This window comes from Tuber melanosporum (assembly GCF_000151645.1).
Source record: "Tuber melanosporum whole genome shotgun sequence assembly, scaffold_1, strain Mel28".
NCBI lineage: Eukaryota > Fungi > Ascomycota > Pezizomycetes > Pezizales > Tuberaceae > Tuber > Tuber melanosporum.
This window is the reverse complement of record NW_003298755.1, coordinates 1-20,117: the sequence shown is the minus strand read 5'-3', so window position 1 is coordinate 20,117 and position 20,117 is coordinate 1. Positions and strand designations below refer to the sequence as shown.

Sequence of the window (20,117 nt, the reverse complement as noted above, 5' to 3'; positions counted from 1 at the left end):
CTATGACACTGATTTGCCATGGCCCTGGACTCCTGAACCTCCTTTTCAGCCGCCACAGTCCCTCTCGCATTTTCCATGCATTCAGGCGAAGGGGAATCCAAATTCGAAGGTGTGTGCTACGGTGCTGTGCCGTAACTTACTTACTGATTACCACCCGCCGCCGCCGGCCTCCAAGGTAATAACAGTGCCAAGATTCCTGCAGATTACTTATACTTAGAATGTACAGTACGAGTGGCTGCGCGCAGTCCCAGACAAAACTTTGCAGACGGCAGCACGTCTACGGTATGGGGTCTCACCGCCGGTTCGCCGCAGTTCGAAGAAGCGGTTTATAGTTCGTGAACCACGAACCGGGAAAACGAACTGCAGTGTTATTGGCACTGGTACTCGGGATATTTTGGCGGTTCGGAGGGTGGTGGTAAATCACATTGCTGACTTGCACAGAAGAAGGAATAGTCACTAACCACTAGCGATGAAAATTTTATTAACCTATGATATCATAAAAAAGGGGTTCTTCACACGCAGCGAATACCGGTATTCAAAATCCGTAATTATTAGGAGATCTCACACCATTCGTACTGCACTGAACCTGCTAGAATAGTACCGGTAGTACAGTGCAAGTACTGTACACATCCTAGATCTGAACCACCGGTGAGACCTAGACTAACTTATCATATCATACGCGAGGAGGCGGGAAAATTGGGAAAGGAAAAAAGTATAAAAAAAAAACAAATTCACTTTTAGAAATAGTTAGTTATCCACATTCTCTGGCAAAAATCCCTTACCCTAACTCTGACTTTTCGTTGATGAACAGGGTTTATGAAATATAATATTTGTATGATAATAATATTATTATGACACTTTTTCTTTCTGTTCCCTTGGCCCATCCAAATATGCTACTGAGAGCATCAGGACATGATTGGCCAACACCATAAATACAAGTGCCGGAAACGCGGGGTCATCTTTGATGACGCCTATGTTCCGGAAACCTCGGAACCTGCGAAACTTACTCATCTATGAGAAGTCTTGCCCGAAAGACGGTTGTAGACTGAGAACCTGGGAAGCCTTTATAAAACCTACGGGTATGATACCGGATTGTGGCTTCCCTAATGGAATCACACCAACGACGAAGACTTTCTTACACAGCAGTTTCGTACCATGATTGCCGTCTCGGTTTATGGTACTGTGATTTGGACCAACAGAAACAAAAGCAACTTTGAGACCTTCTGAGGGGCCCAATATCTCATGGAGGGCGATTTTCATTGGATAAGAAATGAGTACACACTCTTTGCCGATATCCACAACCTTTCTCGCTACAAATGACGTGACTGGGTAATATATTGGTGCCCGTATATACAAGGATGAGGAAGGGAGGTGGGAATGGAATGAAGTCAGGGTATTTCTTTCCTTCCTATTTATATCTTGGATTTCGTATGTGTTAGTGATGTCGTGCCTTAAATTTTGGTGGAAAGAAAAAGGGACAGAAAAAGGGGCAGAAAAACAGGCATCCCCAGCGACTGCAAGAAAGTAGCATTGCTATACGAGAGGGACAATTATTTTAACCTACGATAGTGCCCATGGTGTCAGTGGGCAGAGATTGGAACTTTAAGAGTTTTGCGGTGGGAAAGTGGGGAATATCCGAGATAAAAATGAGGTGAGGGAAAGTACTCACCAACATCAAATTATGTTATTTTTGAGCTTATCATACGACCCCCAATCAGATAGCCCCAATATTCAATAAGGCTCTCATGCCGTACCTCCTCCTGAATTCTTCCTGTAAATCCAAAACCCGCCTTGCCGGATCAACAGCTTCCCAGTTATCCTTCTTGTCAACCTTCCAAAACCTCACGCCAACGCCCTGCCCTTCGAAATTTTCAACAAGGCTTTCGACCCATTTCACAGCATTAGCATTGGAGACCTCTTTCCCCTTTGCGTTCCGATACCCCTTCTTCTGCCAACCATATACATGCTCCGTCAGACAAGAAAAGAGGTAATTCGAGTCCGTCACCAAGACCACATTTTTGATGCCACCATTCAAGGGATTGGGGAAATTGACGACGGTTTGCAGAAGGTGCATCAAGACCATTCCAGCTGCGAAAAGGTCAACATGAGGTTTGGACTGCTCATAGAAAACTTCAGGAACAGTTCCGGCCGAGTTCCTTGGCGAGCCCGGGCCGTAGAATAACCCAAAGGCCGTGCTTGCATCCCCGGGACCGAGGGTGGCTGGATATGCCGATTGGGTGTCTGTCCGCGAAGGTATCAACGTGTTCTGTGACCAGTCCGCAGCCGACCAGGACGTGAAGGGAGTGGAAGCACAAGCAGACGCAGTCGCGGAGGCGGAGACCGAAGAGGAGGACGGTGTAGAAGAGGAGGGTTGGGAGAGAGAAAAGGCCCCGTGGATTTTTACGATGATACACGTTGGGTCGACAAAACTGTTACCGTAAGTATCTCGCCATGTCGTGAAGGATAGCCCCATGGAGGGGCAGTAAGAAGTGACATCCCCAGGTTTCAAGCCGGTCGTGTGGTTTTTAAAGCCCAGGAGCTCCGGGCGGAAGATTCGTGAATAAGGTTCCATGAGGATAGGAACGCAACCAAACAAGTGCGCGGGAAGGGCGTGCTTGATGACCAAATTCTCTTTTTTATTTTTATTTCGTGTGTTTAGATGAAAGGCGGGAAGAAAGGTTCGGAAGGGGTGTCAAGAAACTGTTTTGTAGCAAGCAAAAGTAACTATGCAGTATGTAAGAGGGGGGGGGCTAGGACGGTGACAAAGAAATAGGAGAAGGGAACTGCATCTTTGGGGACGAGAGAGGTGGTCCCTTGTGAAGTGGGCGCTTTGTTGATTTAAACAGGTTCAACATTTCAACAGTTTGCCGGTACAAAGGCCCCGTTCCCTGTTATTATATTTTTCGGTGAGGTTTGAAAGGTAAGGCGACGAACCAAAACCCCCATGCGCCCCAGGCGAGTGATCAATCGTGATGGTGCCGTAGGGCAAATATCAAGGTTTGATAGGGTGGTCGTTGCAACCGCAGTGCTATAGGCAACCCACTGACCGACTGACCGACGGAAAGGCATAACTGAGCAACGACGGTAAATCGTACCAGTCAGTAGTCTGCCTTCTCTGACCAAAACTGAACGAACTCAATCGAACCCATCAGAACAACAAACACAACAAAGTTCACCTCAATTCACCTTGACTCAACCCTCCTAGCGTTCGCTTCGGCCACAAAAATCCGGCAAGTAAACATTTTTTCCTGCTCACAAGGAGCAAATGAGAAGGGAGGGAATAGGGTTCCAATCAATTCACCTGACTTAAGCTCCCCTCCCACTCTTATCCATCTTTTATATATCATACAAAAAAGCGCACTTAAAAATTTCCATGATATCATAGTCAACCTTGTAGAATGCCCCGCGAAATCGAGCGATATCTGCCAACCATAATGGAGCAAGACCGCTGCCACCGCCATTCCTGGAAAGTGTAGGTGGGATTCGTAAGGCTGCATCTACTCATCCAGTAGATGTTAGGGGAGCAGGAGTCCCCATCGGGTGAGAGATTTATTGACGGTCGGGGTGGCGATGATATTGGGTTATCCTGAAGATACTAGTGCGCTTTACGAGTTACTGCAGGGAGGAGGGTTGTGGCAGGCGCAGTCACTTGTATCCCGCGTGGGAGTTACGCTAGGGATACTGTGCTGAGTGCTTATAAGAATCATTCTGCCTGAGATGGTTCCGCTGCAACCTCATGTGAGGCGCTGAGGCAGGAAAGCAGCAGGGGAGGAAAGGGGAAGCGATTGGAGAGTTTGGGCGCCGGTGGGCGAGCAGGTGGTTTGCAAAGGCGTGGAAATTTTGACCGGTTGATTCCAACACTTTCCTATAATAGAACATTCTCGTTCACCCATCATGAACAGGTTCAAGAATGGGGATTACCCCCACTGAAGACCTCTGGGCTCAAGGGCAAATCAGCAGTATCATAGTTGAGACTGGATATGATAATAGTTTCCTTTGTGACTCTGGCCGCAGGCTCCGAACCCCCTATCCGTTCTCAGGGCATTACACTGGCCAGCGCTAGCGATATCGTATCGTATCGTATCGTATCGTATCGTATCGCATCATACCCCTTCTTTTTCTTCTGCCCCCCACTTATTCTCCTTCCCCCGCGCCCTCCTGTTTTCACAACATACAGAGTTGGTTTTCGAAAACCTTAAACTCAAACATGGATCAGAGATCTGCTAGTCATGCCGGTAGACGCCCTTCCTTAATCGTTTCGGATAAGCAGGAAACTGTCCCGGAACCCAAACGAAAATTCTCTACCACTGCCTCTGGTAAGAGCGGTCAAGTCCACGGCAATTCCAAAGCCAAAGCCACTAGCTCTACCACCCCCAGCGGTTTTAGAAAGGGCACATTCCACAACTACCCTGAGGAGGACAAGATAACGACAAACATCTATGCCACCCTCCCGCCTGCCAGTGGTCTCCGCTCGATACCTAACCCCGAAGGGTATATAAGAAGGTTGGAAGTTTCCCAGAACATATACCGGACCACGCCAAACGGGGTCCGCGTTAAATTTGCAGATGGCAGCACACAATTGCAGTTTCCCGGGAGGCTGTACCAGAGTGATATTTGCGGTCTGGAAAGGCGAGAGAAGGCCTCCTCACAAGACTGCACTCGGTACAACGCTGGCACGCAGGTTACAACGGCGCTCTTTCGCACCCCCATCCGTTATCCCAAAGGTGGCCGGCCCGACTATGGTAACGTCCACAGTTCGCCGCCCAATCAGCAAATCCATCAGGGGAGGAATACCCTCATTGTCCAGTGCGCTGTGGCTTTGCCCATAGGCGCCATCTACTTCGGTCCGAATTCCCGATACAACAGAACTTATAGAGACCCAGACCCACCCAAGGACGACCATCTTCTAGGGCCGGAACTCGATGTTGTCAAGCACACGATAAGGGTGGCTCGGGATCTTGCTATCAGCCTGTCTAAGGACAACAAGGCTATCACAAAGATCGTTGTTATGACCTCCAGCGAGAGGGTCGTCCGCGGCATCACCGAATTTCTCAACCATTGGCGCAGGGTGAACTGGTGGGGACTCGACTTGCTATTCTTTCCAGAAGTGGAGGACAATAAGCATGGGTGGGAGACTCTTGACCAAGCTATTTTGAGGGGAATAGAAGACGGATTAGAGGTGGACCTCTGGTTGGTGCCAAAAGAGGAGCTTCGTGGCGCTATCGATTTGACACAGGAGGCCAGAGTTTCGTTCTTCAAGAAGAAGGTTCAGGACTTCCCGGAAAGGAAAGAGCTAGCCTTGATAGCTAAGGAGGGGTTGGAAGATCAGGAGAAGTAGGTTCCCTTTCGGACCTGGGCCAAAATTGGGAAAGCGTGGGTGAGCACAAACAGTGGAGGTGAAGGTGGCAAATGGGTGAGCAGGTGACGATATGCACGGTACGGTGCTAGTTTTTTGTTTTTTTTGTTGGTGTAATTGCTTCTGGGATTCTTTTACGCTGTCCGGTGTGGGATCGTGTATCACTTTTGAGGGATCTGATGCGAGATTTATCACCCGTGGTGGTTGAGTGGTCGCCCTGCGATAGTCGTATTTTCGGATAGGCTTAAGTGTAACTAAAATAGGCCACACTCTACTCGAGTACCTCATGTGGCCGAGTGCTAAGTAAATCACGTAATATTCTGTTCCAACAACTTTGGTAGGTAATCTACTCGTACTGTCCCTCTCTCTTTTTTTTTTTTTTTTTTTACTTTGGCTGAATCGGGAGGTGCCAAGGTGGGAGGAGGGTCAAGTCTATTCTTCGAATATTCAGCTCACTTTCCGTCAAGCATCCTTCGGTGATTTGAATAATATTAGATCATGTGATTTACTTAGCACTCGGCAACATGAGGTACTTGTACTCGTACAAGTACCGGTACTCTAGTTGCACTAACAGTCACCGCCGCTTACTTACGTTTGTTTCATGTGAGCGGTAAAAAAAAAAGAGAGAAGGAGGAGTGAAAAACCCCTTGCTCAAGGCGCCACCACCAAAACTCACCATCTCTCGAGTGGAAGCATATCTCACGAGTGACACTCCATGAGCCCGCAACACGACTTACGTAACAGCGCCCAGCCAAACAATTATCCGGCAACCGAGCAACCAAACTCCAAAGATCCAAACCTCAAACTCCCCCCCCCATCCCAACCCATCACCACTCCCCACTCCCCCTCCCCCAACCCGAAAACCCAACTATGCTCCCGCGCTTCCGCCTCTCCCACCTCCCGAGGCCCCTCTTCTACCTCCAATCCCGCACGATCCAAACCCAACACCAAACAATCGCAAGGCCACCAAACATCACCAGCATGACTACAGCGGACCGGGATGCGCCGCAGGAATCGGTCGCCGAGGCAGGGGAGGCCGAGCGTCGCATGCAGGCCCCGAACCGCGCGACCACGTGGTCTCGATCACAGCAACCAAGGGAGCTGGGCATGGTGGGACCCCTGTTCGAGAACACTGATATGGAATTGCAGCCGGCGCCTTACGCTGCTATCGAGTTGATCCATCGGCAGCCCGTGAGGTTTTCGGAGAAGAGAGTTGTTGTTTGTGATGGTGGTTTGCGCTCACTTGCTTTTTACTTTTACTTTTTCTTTCGCTTTTGACTGTTGGTTGTGTGGGACTGACTGACTGACTGACTGACTGACTGACTGATGGGAGGGGTAGGGGGTGGGCCTATGGGTCATCCGAGGATTTTTATAAACGTGGATAAGCCAGAGATCGTACCGTGTGGATATTGTGGATTGCCGTTTGTAGGTATCCTCTCCTGCTTTTTTTTTTGTGCGCGCACGGGGTGGGGTTGGGGTTCGGGAGCTAATCTATGAATGATATAGGCGCATGTTCATCATAGGGAGACACTGGAAGTTCGGGAGACTACGGATTATCCACTTTCATAAGTTGTAGATTCTTTGGGATAGAGGTTGTTTTGAGATCAATTAAGGTTGATTGGCTATTTTTCCTTTTCTTTCTGTGAAATACAGTAGTGGGTGATATAGCTGTGAATAACCCACATGCCTAGTGTAGGAGGGCTTAGGACAGGAGTTTGTGATAGCTTGGTTGGAATGGATGTGATGTGAAAAGGGTCTTTTCGGACCAGTGAGCCTATGATAAGAAATTTGGCCAATAACGCTAGTATCATATTATCATAGAAGCAATCACTTATTATCAGTCGAGCCCCATATTAACAAATACACCTCTGCTTTCACATACTCTCACGGGGGCTCTGGTAACTCTAAATTATTCTAAACCGCATACACACCACCGCCACCACCACCCCACAGGTCCTAACTCTTCCCCTTCCCCTTCCCACCCTTCCCCACCTTCTTTCCCTCCTCCTTCACCCACCCCCCGAGCACCAGAGCCTCTCTAGCCACCGCATTAATACACCGAAACCTACGACATTAGCACCCCCATCTCCACGCACTAATCCCGAGAAGGGAGCAAACCGATCAGGCCCAAGCTTAATCCCACCATACCACCTCGACACAACAACCAGTACATCCCAAACATCCATCACCTGCAATAAGTGCGCCAACCTCCCCCCCGCCGCCGCCTCCCCGTCGTCGTCGTTATCCTGGTAGGCTACATTCCTGCGGGGATCCTTAACACGGTACGCTGCGCTCGTCAGTACGATCGCGCGAGTCCCGGGGGAAGGAGGAGGAGAACCAGAAATGTTATGCGTAGCCTTCACAATTTTCTTATCAGTCAGCAAACGGCGAAGGTACGTCTTCGCCTGATCAGGGGAGGAAACGTGTATGGCTCTTGCGATGAAGACGGATTTTTTCTCTGTCAATGGAGGCGCGATTGTCCATGAGCCTTTCTCCTCCTGCTCTCCCCTTCCCTCTCCCCCCTCCACCGCCACCGCCACCTCTTCTTCAACCGGCGCTGCTGCTACGCCCCCCTGCGCTTGCAGCGCCTCCACCAACCCCTCTACAAAATCGTACAAACACACCTCACCCGGACGGAATACCCGCCCGAGCACGTCTCGCGCGAAGTCAGCGGCGCCAACGATGTTACTGGTCCCGTGAATTGTCGGCGGGCCGCTCGGGTACGTGTTCGGGAAGGAGAGGGTTAGTTTTCGTGGGATTTGGGTGGGGAGGGTTAGGGTGTAGGTTTTGAGGGCCGTGGCTGTTGAGCACGGGATGATGGTCTCTGGTGTGTAGATTGAGTTCAAGGCGGAGATTTCGTCTGTTAGGTCTTCGTTTGACATGGCGTTTGGTGGCAGTGGTGTTTGGAGAAGGGATTGGTTTTCAGATGTGATGTCGGAAGTCGTGGTGGTATCGTAGTGGGGGTGGTAGTGACGGTGGCGGGGATGGATTAGTTGTGATACCGTCAGATTTAAGGTTGGCGCCCGTGTTGTCATTTCAAGGTTCTGAAGTGTCTACCCGAAATGCCAAACCTTGGCGATCGAATTACCGTACTCGAGTAGTTGGTAGACGGCGGAAACCCCATCGAGTGAATTTCATCACAATGTCATTTGCTTGGGATTGTATCACGGTCCTCATAATATTAGGCTTGGGCAAGAGAGGAAAGAAAAGAAACCCCTCGATAAACAAAAATTTTGCCCTCATAGCTCCATTCGCCCTGGAGCATACTGGAATACCGTAATTATTATCTACAGACGTACCAATCCAGAACCTTCCAATACGAGTAAAGAAAAGAAAAGAGAAGAAAAAAACAATGCGCCTAACCAATCATAAAAGAATTATTACAGGTCATCATCACTGATTTCCATGCCTTCCTGATAATTACTTGTAACATCACCGAGTCGCTTTCTCCCTCCTCCCCCTCCAGCGTCACCGGCTGTCGCCACGGATCTGCCTACAGATCTACTTGTTGTTCTTAAAGCCCTACTACTGCTTTCACCGTCGTTTCCGTATCGTTGACGTGATTTCGACTTTCCTTTTAGTCGTTGATTGATGATGGCTTCGACTTCTTCGTCGTCTTGGATGATGATTTCGCCGTCGGCGCTCATTACCGATGATTGGAAAAGGAGGTTTGAGGATGAGTTCTCTTGGAGGGCCTTCTCGAGAAGTTCTGTTGCTATAGGATCTTGAGGTGACACAGCCAGCGCCTAACGTTTCCATGTTAGTGTTGATACAAAGGGTGGGCGCGGGAGGTGAAGGGATACCTCGTGCAGGCTAACGACAGCCTCCCAGGGCCTTCTCAATTGCATTTGACACAGTCCTATAGCGCTGTATACGTTTGAATCTTTGCCCTCTCCGGTGCGTTTCACGATAAGGAATTGTTCCAATGCTTTATCAAAGAACTCTAGTCTTCTGTAAGCATGTGCTAGGTTTGCTCTTGTTGCTATCCATGCTTTGGGATCACTTTCGATCTCTTCTGCAATGTCAAGAGCTTTGGTGAAGAGCTGAACGGATTCTTTGAGGTGATCCTTGTGGTAGAACACAACGCCCAACTCATTCAGGAGTAATGGATCCGACTTGCAGAGGGTAAACGCGTTGTTGAGATACTCGTCTGCCAAGGTGATGTTATTAAGTTGGAGGTGTTGCATACCGAGGAAAAGCTGGGGCAGGTGGGTCCCTTGAAACAGTCGAGCGGCAGTAGAGTAGGCAGATATCGCTTGGTCATGTTCGCCCTCTGCTGCAAAAGTGTGCGCGAATCCGATCCAGGCCGGTCCAAAGTGTGGATCCATCATTGAGGCTTTCGAGAAGAAGCGCCTAGACTCAGCAATTTTACCAATAGTAAGATAATAGACACCAACTGAAAGCCATGTTACTGGTTCTTCCGGGTAGTTGTCTGCCATGTCGTGGGATATTAAGAAAAGGGTGTTTTTTTCGTCTAGCTCGTGTAGGCATGCCAGATACAAAGGATAAATCGAAAAATTGTAATTGTCGTCGTCGATAACTTTCTTGCAAAGTGCTAAGCACTCTTTGAACTTGCACTGCGTGAACAATAATTCTGCTTGGGAGAGTATCATGTCGGCGTTTTGTGCCAGGTTATAAGTTTCTGAGAGTATCTCGGTAGCTTTGTTGAAGTACGCTGGGTTCTTGTACTTGCTCAGCCGGGTGGTGTAGAGCATTTTGACGAACTCTGCTTGTTCACCTGGTTCTTCCCCATCGGCACCTAAACTCTCGAAGTCTAGCGATTCCAGGAATGCCCACTCTTCGTCCGGTGACATGAGAGCGTTTCTCATCAACTGATCGAACGCTTCGAAACATTTGACATCAATGAGGACAGCATGCTTGTAGCATTCCTTCGCTTTATCAAAGGAGTTCTGCTTAGCATATACCAAGCCCCTCAAATAGCACATTGCCGCCTCAAACTTTACGTTCCCAACATGTTCTTCTCGATCTTTACTACTCCGCCCGCCAGCAGCAGCTCGCCGTCGTCCATTGGTAGTAGAAGTTGAACCGGAAAAGAGATGTGTTGGGTCCTTGTCGCCTAGGATGTTGAGAGCTTCGTCGTATTTGGATTGTTTGATTAGACACAGGGCAGCGAGGTAGCGACAGGAAGTGGATCGAGAGATTAAGTCGTTACGAGTAAGAAATGTCTGAGCCCTACTATAGTGCCCGGTGCTGAAGTGAACTTGAGCGAGCCAAAAAGCATCCTTGGGGTCCCCTTAACTCAAGGGCAGTATTAGCAATATCTTCAAAAGAGTAGTGGGGCGTGCGAGCGGCGTGAATACCGGTCAAAGCTAACAGTTTGTCTCCGATGTATATAGCGGCATCGTACTGGTGTTTATTCAAAGCGTCTTGTCGCCAACTCTTGAGAAATTCCTCCATCTTTGGATTCGTAGGGGTTCTTCCGGAAGAGATTCCACGTTTGCGAACGAGTGTGTTGTCTAATGAAGGAACCTCGAGATTCGAGGATGCTGGTGGCATAGTCAAAACCATATTTTATGAGATGTAGTACGGTTGGGTTTTCGAGGAAATTGGTGCTATTCGAATAAGGTGATAGGGTGAAGGTCTGGCGGGTTGGGTAAGAGATTCGTTATCGGAGAAACGCGAAATGTAAAGCTCCGTGGTTGAGGCTCTGGCCGAATCAACGTTGGCTCAACAACCAAAACTGGTCTGGTCTGAGGTATACTTCATATGGGCGTTTCGCAAGTCCCTGCTACAATAGCATGCCGTGTTGGGACTATGGTGCGCCTTTCCGGAAATAGATGGAAGAATGGCATATGCGATTTGACAAAACCAATTCTGAGCCCTCCTAGCTTTAATCGCCATACCTGTATGGCCCCAATATCCTATGGTACTCGTGCGGCTGAGCAGAAGCCGGACATTCTGTATTGCCGCCTTTGGTGTTCAACTTCGACCCATGAGGGGAGCCTTGAGTCTTGACACTCAACTGGTATGGCGCAGCCAAGAAACTCCTGTTTTGCATTATGGTATGGATAGGTTCAGTTTACCGTAAGACTGTTATCGTTGGGTTGTCGCAGTAGCTTGTATGAGCTGTAGTTTAATAGTGAAGAGGCGGGCCTGCTGGAATTGTACGGTAGTCAAAGGGAGACTCAAGGAGGGGCGAAGACAGCAAGTCTTGGGAAGCCAGGGTCAAGAGGAATAGCCAAGAGCGAAGGGGAAACAGTAGGGTCGCCATTAAACCCAGTATATTTTCCTCTGTGCGTCTGTCTGAAGTCTGACATTCCTGCTAGTCAAGAGGTCCGCTCTTATATACATGGGTCCATGGCTGGACCCCGAATCAAAGAGGCCCGTCATTCCTACTACTTCTGGTAGCTGTGCATTCACCGGAATCCTGAGATCTAACTGGAGATCATGATCAATCCTACCGAAGTAACCAGTACTGGACCTGTCCGGGGGCTGGAAAAATCTAGAAATCGCCTTAGGGGCTAGGCGGTTCCCTTCTCGACTACGAGTACTGTGCGGTGGGACTCTTCTCAGGGCTTGGACTCCTAGAGTGGCTGCTGGCGTCTGGGAGGAAATACCAACCCAGGTTTCCTAGGTTGGAGGAAATACAGACAAATGAAAGGATTCTCTTTCTGAATCCTTTAAGGGAGACTGCCTATACAAGGTACGGTAATGATACTAGCCCGAACACCGTACCAGTACTGGAGTAGACTGCTGCCGGTTTTGTGAGATAAAGGGTCGTAATTGTTATTGTGTCGCTACATATCATATCATACTCGAGGGTTTCCACGGTGCCATGGGAATCGGTAATGTCTCCTTGCACCTTCTGTATTATGGATATGATATGATTAATTTTATCATATCGTTGCTGAGAAACAATCTCTTATCCGGAGAAACAATTATCCGGTGGGATGCCAAGCATAATAACCCACCACAAGGGTCCGGGGAAGAAAAAAAGAATAGCGAAAGAAAGAAATCTCTGCTCCTCCATCTGTTTGCCGTCAACCTCATCCAACACTGGAGGAAGATTTCCTCCCCTCCCACTTTATCCCTCCCCACTCCCCTTCAAACAAGGAATCAATTGCTATTCCTCTCCCTCCTCTTCGTTCCCTTTCTTATAGAAAGGCAAAATATCCTTTCCCCTCGATCCAATTATGTTTTCTTCCACCCTCCGCCATCATTCTTCCTCAATTGCACGCATTTCTTTCATCTCCATTCGCTCTCTTACTTCATATACTCCTACACGCACGATTGTACGCAATTCTCTAAAAAATCCTCCCGCCGCCTCTTCGCAACATAGATTTTTCTCGGTCTCGCCCTTTTTGAAAAACGATACCGAGGCGGAGCAGGAATTCGTTGAGGAATCGGCAGCAGATCCTGATCCCCCTGCAGGGGAATATATCCATCACACAGGCGATCCTGGAGTAACCCATCATTACAGAAAAGATGAGCCAATCACTCGTTTTCAACAGCTGGCTGATAGAGGTTTGGTTGACCCAGTCATTATCGACAAGATAGTAAAAGGAAAGGGATATGAGGAAATGACAAAAGTTCAGAGGAAGACTATTCTGGAGACTTTGGGAGGAGATGATGTGTATGTCTTGCTCTCAATATTTTGTGTCCAGGTTTGTTTGCTAACAAGTTAACTTGTCGGACAACAGGTTCGGTCAAGCCAAGACTGGTACAGGAAAGACTTTTGCCTTCCTTTTACCGGTTATACAACGCATAATATCCACCACTATCCCTCTTAAGCCTCGCATGAGGATCGACTTTAGGACTAGGAACGGAGAGACGAATGCGGATGTTCGTGCGATAATTATATCTCCTACACGTGAGTTGGCGCAGCAAATTAAGGTCGATGCCCAGTTCCTTACTCAGAATACTGAAATCGTTACCCAACTTGCCGTTGGTGGTTCTGGGAAGAGGGAGAGTCTCGCAAATATTAGAAGCGTGGGGTGCCATATTTTGGTTGCTACTCCCGGTAGATTGCATGACCTTCTGTCCGACCCGCTAGCCGGGATTAGCACAAAAAATCTCGAGATACTAGTGCTGGACGAGGCGGACCACTTACTTGACCAGGGGTTCGCCGAAGCAATTGATGATATTATCAAACTCCTACCTAATAGAGACGCGCCCGTTGGAAATACCGGGAAATTTAGGCAAACACTCTTGTTTTCTGCTACGATCCCAGACAAGGTCCAGAAGATGGCGAGGAAAACCATGCGCCACGGGCACAAATTCTTACAGATGGTCGAGAAAGGCGAGGCAGCGACACACGAGAAAGTCCCACAACACATTGTTAGATGTAAGGGACTTGAAAACCAGCTGCCGGCGCTTGTCGAGCTCCTAAAACGCGAAATCGAGATTGTCGACAACTCTGTAGGAACCGAAAAACCCCTTCAGCCATTCAAAGCTATCATCTTCTTTACGGCTGTTCGCCCAGTGATGCTCTTCTCTAAAGCCCTCCGAAACCTCAATCTAGGGGATAAGGAGGAGGGACGATCCATAAACCCATTCTATCCGGCTAAGACATTTGAGATGCACTCCCGTCTCTCTCAATACCAGCGAACAAGAACCGCCGAAAGTTTCCGCAGGGCTAGGTCCGGAATCCTTCTTTCATCTGACATTACGGCGCGCGGGATGGATTTCCCTGGTGTAACACACGTCATCCAGATGGGCGCCCCCAAAAATGAGGAAACCTACATTCATAGAATTGGCCGTACTGCTCGAGGGGATAGATCTGGCGTAGGTTATCTCTTCCTCTCGGGGATGGAATATCCAGATGCTATGAGTGAACTTCGAAAGCTTCCATTGAAACTCAACAATTCACTTGTCACCGCTGGGATCGACTTGGGAGTAGAGCAAGAACTCCCAAAACACGCAGCTGAGATATTGATGTCTGTTACGGAAGCCAACAAAAAAATTGACCCGTACACGATGAAGGATACTTACATGTCACTTATCGGCTGCTATGGCGGTATCAAAAAACCTGTTTTGGCCGAATCTCTGAATCGCCTCGCCACCCTTGGATGGGGGCTGCCGTCACCTCCGGAAGTTTCTCGGGTACTTGCGTCGAAGCTGGGCATAGGTTCCCATCACGGGTTCCATGTCTCAACCTCAACTCGCGGCGAGGCTGATAGCGAGGAGTCTGACCGACCTAGTCGTGGTGGAGGGGGCGGAAGAGGTGGAAGAGGCGGTTTTAGTGGAAGGGGGGGTCGGGGTGGGTTCAGTGATCGCCCGTCTTACCGCTCCAGCGGTGGTGAAGAAGGGGGTGGCTATGAGCGCAAGCCATTCAGACCGAGGGACGATAACAATGGGAGTGGCTATGAACGTAAGCCTTTCCGGCCGCAAGAAAATGGAGACGGCGAAGGCGACGGCGGCTATGAGCGCAAGCCATTCAGACCGAGGGACGATAACAATGGGAGTGGCTATGAACGTAAGCCTTTCCGGCCGCAAGAAAATGGAGACGGCGAGGGCGACGGGGGCTATGAGCGCAAGCCATTTAGGCCAAGGGACAGCAACAACGGGAGTAATTATGAACGCAAGCCCTTCCACTCCAGAGACGATTCCTCTGGCGGTTATGAGCGCAAACCCTTCCGTCCTAGGAACGACGACGACGATGAAGGTGGTAGTGGTAACTACGAGCGCAGGCCCTACCGTTCCAGAAGCGATGATGATGATGGCGAGGGCGGTGGCGGTGGCGGCGGCTACGGGCGCGGGTCCTTCGCCCCCAGAGGTTCCCGTGGCCGGGGACGTGGTCGTGGCGGTTTTGGCGGAAGGTCCAGTCGGGGTTCAGGCGGCGAGCGCGGTCACGGTGGGTACCAGCGCGCGCGCAATTCTGGTCCCGGAATGTGGGAGCGCGGGAATCGCGGTCGTAGCAGTAGAGGAGGGCGATATTGAGCTTGTAGTATAGATACAACCCCGTTGTGTTCGAATTACCAGGGTGGAGTCCGGAGGATGTGTTTCTCATCATCTTATGATTAATGGTGATCGACTATCTTTCTATTCGCTTGTTCGGTTTTCATCTATCCGTATTTGTGGGGAAAAAAAATTATTTTGGTCCAGTTCTCTTTCATGTATTTTTGCATTCCTCCTCTTTTCTGTTATTCCTTTTTCCATTCATTGTACTCTTTTTTCTCCCCTGTCTGCGCTAGGTCTTCGCGGGGCTTAGTATACGGAACGGAACTCTACTCATGTCGTTGTATTATAGAAATGGAAGATACGGAGGGGGGGAGGCTGGGAGGGGTGGAAATGTGTTCGTTAGGTTTCTTCCTTTCCTCGACAAAAAGCCGGCAAAATTGGCATTTGCGTTTGACTGTCTGCGCTTTCTTTTTTTCTTTTTTCTCTCTTTTCCTTTTTATGTGAAATTGAAATGGAATGGTATTTTTTGCGGTATGATGGGTGTGTTCGTTGTGATTGGTTGTGGGTAGGAGGGGAATTGTGGAGGAGCAGTCACAGGGTATCACTCGTGAAAATTTGTGGAAGAGGTTCATGGTGTTAATCGTAGCGACGGCAGTTTAAACATTAACCAAAAAGAACAAGAACACCGTGCTCCTCGCTCTCTCCTTCAAATTAAATGTAATGGCGTTTTATTATGATGCCTCCAAACTTTAGCTCCCTCCTTACTGGCAATTGCGTTCTGGGGCGTCGCCTCGTGTGCGGGCTGCGGCGCGTCTTATGACCCGTCTAAGCAGTCCTCCCATTCCATCCCATTCCATCCCAGGAATCACCACCCCTCGAGCCCGTACTCTTCCACACTTACCTCTCCATCAGCAACATATCCTCACTCCCGTATTCTCAACTCTAGCCATCTGAAATATGTGTTGTGCTTTTCTCTAACTGTTCGTTACATCACGATAACGTTCACCAACGTTTGGAAAATGTGAATCCGGTCGGCCGGGGCTTACGCAGAATTTAGCGGAGTGGTATGAGATAGAGGGGGGTACTTACGGTAGGGCTCACTGTGGGGTGTGTTTGGTGAACGGACATTTTGTCTCTGCCTGAGCATTAGCTGTGTCGGGTAGTGTCCGGAAGTGCGGGGGGTAATAGTGCATATTGGGTTGTGGTATAATGGGAAGGTTATACAATGGGCCGTGTTGTCGAGGTTCAGGATTTAGTCACAGCCCGATTTTTCCTTATCCTGTGCGGGTTTTCAAGATTTGTCAGGGGGACGTGGGAATACTCCTTATCGTCAAAGATTTTGATTGTTTTTAGATCGGATGGAATTTTCTTCAGAATCTCTCGCCGCTTCTCAAGTGGAAAATATATATCCTGTGTCTAGGGTTTTCGCATTATTCTGGCGTAAAATATGGTGTGGTGGCTGTTTGAAGGCGTGGTTGATAAATTTATTCAACGAATGGTCAGCCTGGTGAGATGGCAATTGCCTCCCTCAATACCGGCGGAGCCTCCAGTATATACAGGCTACGAGATCCCGGGCAATTCTTCCCAGTGGATGTTTCTGGCTTAAAGATGGCTCAGTAAGTTAATGGAAAGTGGGAATTTGATAATACACTAGGTATTATGCTATCAGACTGTCTATTGAGATTTTCAGCGAGTCCCTTGTGGATTTTGTTTACCGCTCGCTCCCCCGTTTCGACTTTAGATGGAATAGTCGCTACTTATCACTGGTCTAGTACGGCAAGGCATGAGTACCAACTTCGCTGAAAAAAAAAAAAAAAATCAGGGTAAAAATGGAGACATGGATGATCACAAGCTTGGCAACAAAAGATTCATGTAAGGGTAATTACAGTTTAGGCTAGCACAAGTATGATAGGACAGAAATTTTAGATTGAAATAAGGGGCAGTTACAAATTAAAAAAAATATTATAATGAAGAGTGGGAACAATAGAGAAATATAGGAAAGTAACAACATTTTTCATGTATAACAAGTACAACAAATGTTGAGATTGATAGCAATACTTCCATGTGTGGCTGTAGACTGTGAATGCGAAAACTTTATTTCCTCCAAGTTTGGAAAAACATGTCCAGATACAGAATGTGGTCATTTTCTTAGTACACATCAATCAGGTAAAGGCACATTAACCAGAGAACCAACAACCGTTAAGACCGAAGCAATTAAGGATACAACAAATACATCCAACATGTTTCAACGATGATCTACTATAGGAGACCATGAACAAGATGTAATTGAACTGGATGATAACAATTCGGAAGAAGTTGAATTCATAACAACTACTAGGCATTCAGCAGTACCACATAGGCAAAATTACCATTGGGCTTCTATGATTATTGGAGGAAAACTAAAAGAGAAGAAAGTTTTATAGGAACTATGACTATTATTTTCAAACAACTAAATTTTACAGATGAGGTAAAGCAGGCATAGCAGAAGGCAGGAGAAATACATCACAAGTAGGTATGAGAGACTGTAAGTAGTTATGGTATTCTTCCAATCAGAAATCCACTCAGTACCATACAAATTCTGAGCCTTTATTGACCTCTAACTGTTTGAACAACAATTTTGATAAAATATGAAGGTAAAAGTATGTTGCTAGAAGGAAATTCTCAGAGGTAGAAATTTAAACAAAAGGTCAAGTGTTTGGATTATCATGTATGGCTGATTATGAAGGTAAATACACATATGGGCTGGCTTAATCAGAAGGATAAAGAGATAGTGAAGAAAGATATCAGATCAGACAGACTACAGTCAATTGGAGAAATGGAGACAAGAGGAGATCCTTTAACAATTATCATTCCACCATGTAGAGGATATTGGAGAGAAATGTTATATCAACTATTAGGATTTCTGGAGGAATTATAAGTTAATGAAATATGTTGAGGAGTGAAATGATCAGAGAAGACGGCTCTTAGTAAATTGAAAAGTTTTACAGTTGTTGTTTCAGTTTACTTAAACCTATAACGTGTTCACTAGGTGCGAATCACAATGCTGGGTAGGGTACAATAATAGACATGTGGCCTGCTCTTCCATAGTTGGGACGAGAGCTGTAAACTAAAGAAGGCTTCAAAGGTGTACTGGAAAAACTTGAAAGATGTAAACTGTTAGGAATACCAGGATCCGATACCCAAGAATCACCCTAAGTAGAGTAACTCCACTCGGAATCGGAATTCCTGGTTTCTAATACCCCCCACCGGCCCCCTTACCAGGCTCACACATCATTATATACATTAATCTCAATTGCATCCTGTGACTATAATGCCACAGAATTGAAGGAGTCAGAATAATACCCAATATATTGCTACTGTCTGTCAGACCAGATCCTGTTTACAGGGTATATGAGAGGGGACCTTAGGCTAGTTCTGTGAAGTAGAATGGAGTGAATCTGTCAACTACTTAGAGTGTTATTAGGCTTCAAAGATGTACTGTCTTTGGCATGGACTGTAAGTAACAGGACATTTTCACATGAAGAGATGGTATTGAATGATAAAGGATCTCAATGATAGATCAATAAATTCGCATCCACTCGACAATAACCAGAAGAGTCTAGAACTCTGAGAGATACTACCATATAAGCTAATGGACTTTACGGAGTGTTACAACTAGGTTTCGGAAAACATTGGAGGTGTGGGGATAACTCTCAACACTAACACAGTGATTGAAACCCTGTTATACAGAGCAACCAACAGTTGCCGAAAAAGGGAATATTTGTCAATCAAGTGAAATAGCTTCCTGCAACTTAGTAGGAAGTCCTTCACAAGATATTTATCTGTTGGGTAAGAAGTTATAAACGTTTGAAGTCAGGTGACCTAGAAAGATTGCGATTATGACTACCTTTATAGATACAACGTGCAGATAAAATTGATTATTTCATCAATGACGGAAATAATTGGGGTCAACTCAGTTTGACTTGAGGACTAAGCCACAAGTCTAAAGACTCTAATGATGGAATAACTACTGTTGGGAATAGTACGGTTCCTAGTTAGTTATATCGTAATTTCTAAAGAGGGTGTGGTGATTTTCAGGGTCTCCAGATGTTCGCACCTTTTAAGAATACCCGATGTTGCGAGTTATAATCAGAGAGGTACATAGTTGTGTAATAAATAGATGTAGTCTGCAAACACTCAGACACAGAATATAAATATCGAAGCGCCTTCCAAGCTTCAGACCTCATCAAGCAACTGAGAAGAGACCTTAATAATATAATATAGTCTATACAATTCAGTTCTACATTATATATTTTTTAATTCACTCTTAGTAGTTATAAATGAAACGAGCAAAGCCTGATCCTTCCTAGACAATCTCTGTCTACAGAAATGAATTATGGTTGGCCTAGATAACTCTGAAGTTTATCGGGTTGTTTTCACCTAACGGTATATTGTTAGATCTTTTTATTACCAAGGCTCTCTACCTATCTACCTACCTTTTCCTACCCCACGACATGGCTATGATACCAAGTGTCCTACTGCATATCCTACTCAAATAGAAACTTCCGAAAATACGGGCTTTCTATTCTACATATGAGAAAAAGAAGCTCGTAAATGAATACAGGAGATGTCACAACCTCCTAAGCAGATTACTCTAAAGGACCTAATGAATACCTCTAGAGATCACTATTTCAGAACTCTTAGTCATTCTTCCTCTCTCACTCTCGCTCTTTAAAAATCCTTCAGAGGATGAGCAGGCAAAATCTTTATTGCCCCACCATTCTCAAGAGCCCCTCTCCAATTTCAGGACCCTCCACACCATATTCAAATACCTATGCAGCAGAGCTCATAAGACTTGCTGCCAGGATTGGAATAGTCGTAGGTCAACTGCACTGCTGCGCATCTTGACAGGCGTCCCTTA

At 47.2% G+C, this 20,117-nt stretch overlaps 5 protein-coding genes; 3 read left to right on the top strand and 2 right to left on the bottom strand.

Annotated features, from left to right (window-relative positions):
- Positions 1-4,207: 4,207 nt before the first annotated feature.
- Positions 4,208-5,338, top strand: GSTUM_00003806001 (uncharacterized protein; the record flags this gene model as incomplete). Its single annotated transcript, XM_002835019.1, has 1 exon — positions 4,208-5,338. One exon carries the CDS (start codon positions 4,208-4,210, stop codon positions 5,336-5,338), a length of 1,131 nt encoding a protein of 376 aa, XP_002835065.1.
- Positions 5,339-6,182: 844 nt separating this feature from the next.
- GSTUM_00003805001 (uncharacterized protein) lies at positions 6,183-6,981 on the top strand. XM_002835018.2 has 3 exons: positions 6,183-6,587; positions 6,696-6,781; positions 6,863-6,981. The coding sequence occupies exons 1-3, from the start codon at positions 6,227-6,229 to the stop codon at positions 6,923-6,925; spliced, it is 510 nt and encodes a 169-aa protein (XP_002835064.1). The 5' UTR covers positions 6,183-6,226; the 3' UTR covers positions 6,926-6,981.
- A 221-nt stretch (positions 6,982-7,202) lies between these two features.
- Positions 7,203-8,391, bottom strand: GSTUM_00003804001 (uncharacterized protein; the record flags this gene model as incomplete). XM_002835017.2 has 3 exons in its annotated part: positions 7,203-7,421; positions 7,475-7,643; positions 7,695-8,391. 3 exons carry the CDS (start codon positions 8,389-8,391, stop codon positions 7,313-7,315), a joined length of 975 nt encoding a protein of 324 aa, XP_002835063.1. The 3' UTR covers positions 7,203-7,312.
- Positions 8,392-8,583: 192 nt separating this feature from the next.
- Positions 8,584-10,988, bottom strand: GSTUM_00003803001 (uncharacterized protein). XM_002835016.2 has 3 exons: positions 10,678-10,988; positions 9,160-10,610; positions 8,584-9,102 (listed from the first exon to the last, which is right to left on the bottom strand). The coding sequence occupies exons 1-3, from the start codon at positions 10,772-10,774 to the stop codon at positions 8,737-8,739; spliced, it is 1,914 nt and encodes a 637-aa protein (XP_002835062.1). The 5' UTR covers positions 10,775-10,988; the 3' UTR covers positions 8,584-8,736.
- A 1,367-nt stretch (positions 10,989-12,355) lies between these two features.
- Positions 12,356-15,915, top strand: GSTUM_00003802001 (uncharacterized protein). XM_002835015.2 has 4 exons: positions 12,356-12,950; positions 13,018-13,606; positions 13,700-13,798; positions 13,886-15,915. Exons 1-4 carry the CDS (start codon positions 12,511-12,513, stop codon positions 15,254-15,256), a joined length of 2,499 nt encoding a protein of 832 aa, XP_002835061.1. The 5' UTR covers positions 12,356-12,510; the 3' UTR covers positions 15,257-15,915.
- Positions 15,916-20,117: the final 4,202 nt, after the last annotated feature.

Excerpts from the sequence above, each read along its gene's own strand:
- GSTUM_00003805001 (XM_002835018.2), top strand. The coding sequence starts at position 6,227 with ATGCTCCCGCGCTTCCGCCTCTCCCACCTCCCGAGGCCCCTCTTCTAC. Across the intron at positions 6,588-6,695 it reads AGTTGTTGTTTGTGATGGTG|GGGGTGGGCCTATGGGTCAT; the intron begins GTTTGCGCTCAC and ends TGGGAGGGGTAG. Across the intron at positions 6,782-6,862 it reads GATATTGTGGATTGCCGTTT|GCGCATGTTCATCATAGGGA; the intron begins GTAGGTATCCTC and ends TGAATGATATAG.
- GSTUM_00003803001 (XM_002835016.2), bottom strand. The coding sequence starts at position 10,774 with ATGGAGGAATTTCTCAAGAGTTGGCGACAAGACGCTTTGAATAAACAC. Across the intron at positions 10,611-10,677 it reads CAAACTGTTAGCTTTGACCG|GGGACCCCAAGGATGCTTTT; the intron begins GTATTCACGCCG and ends CCTTGAGTTAAG. Across the intron at positions 9,103-9,159 it reads CTGTCGTTAGCCTGCACGAG|GCGCTGGCTGTGTCACCTCA; the intron begins GTATCCCTTCAC and ends TGGAAACGTTAG.
- GSTUM_00003802001 (XM_002835015.2), top strand. The coding sequence starts at position 12,511 with ATGTTTTCTTCCACCCTCCGCCATCATTCTTCCTCAATTGCACGCATT. Across the intron at positions 12,951-13,017 it reads ACTTTGGGAGGAGATGATGT|GTTCGGTCAAGCCAAGACTG; the intron begins GTATGTCTTGCT and ends GTCGGACAACAG. Across the intron at positions 13,607-13,699 it reads GGCACAAATTCTTACAGATG|CTCCTAAAACGCGAAATCGA; the intron begins GTCGAGAAAGGC and ends GCGCTTGTCGAG.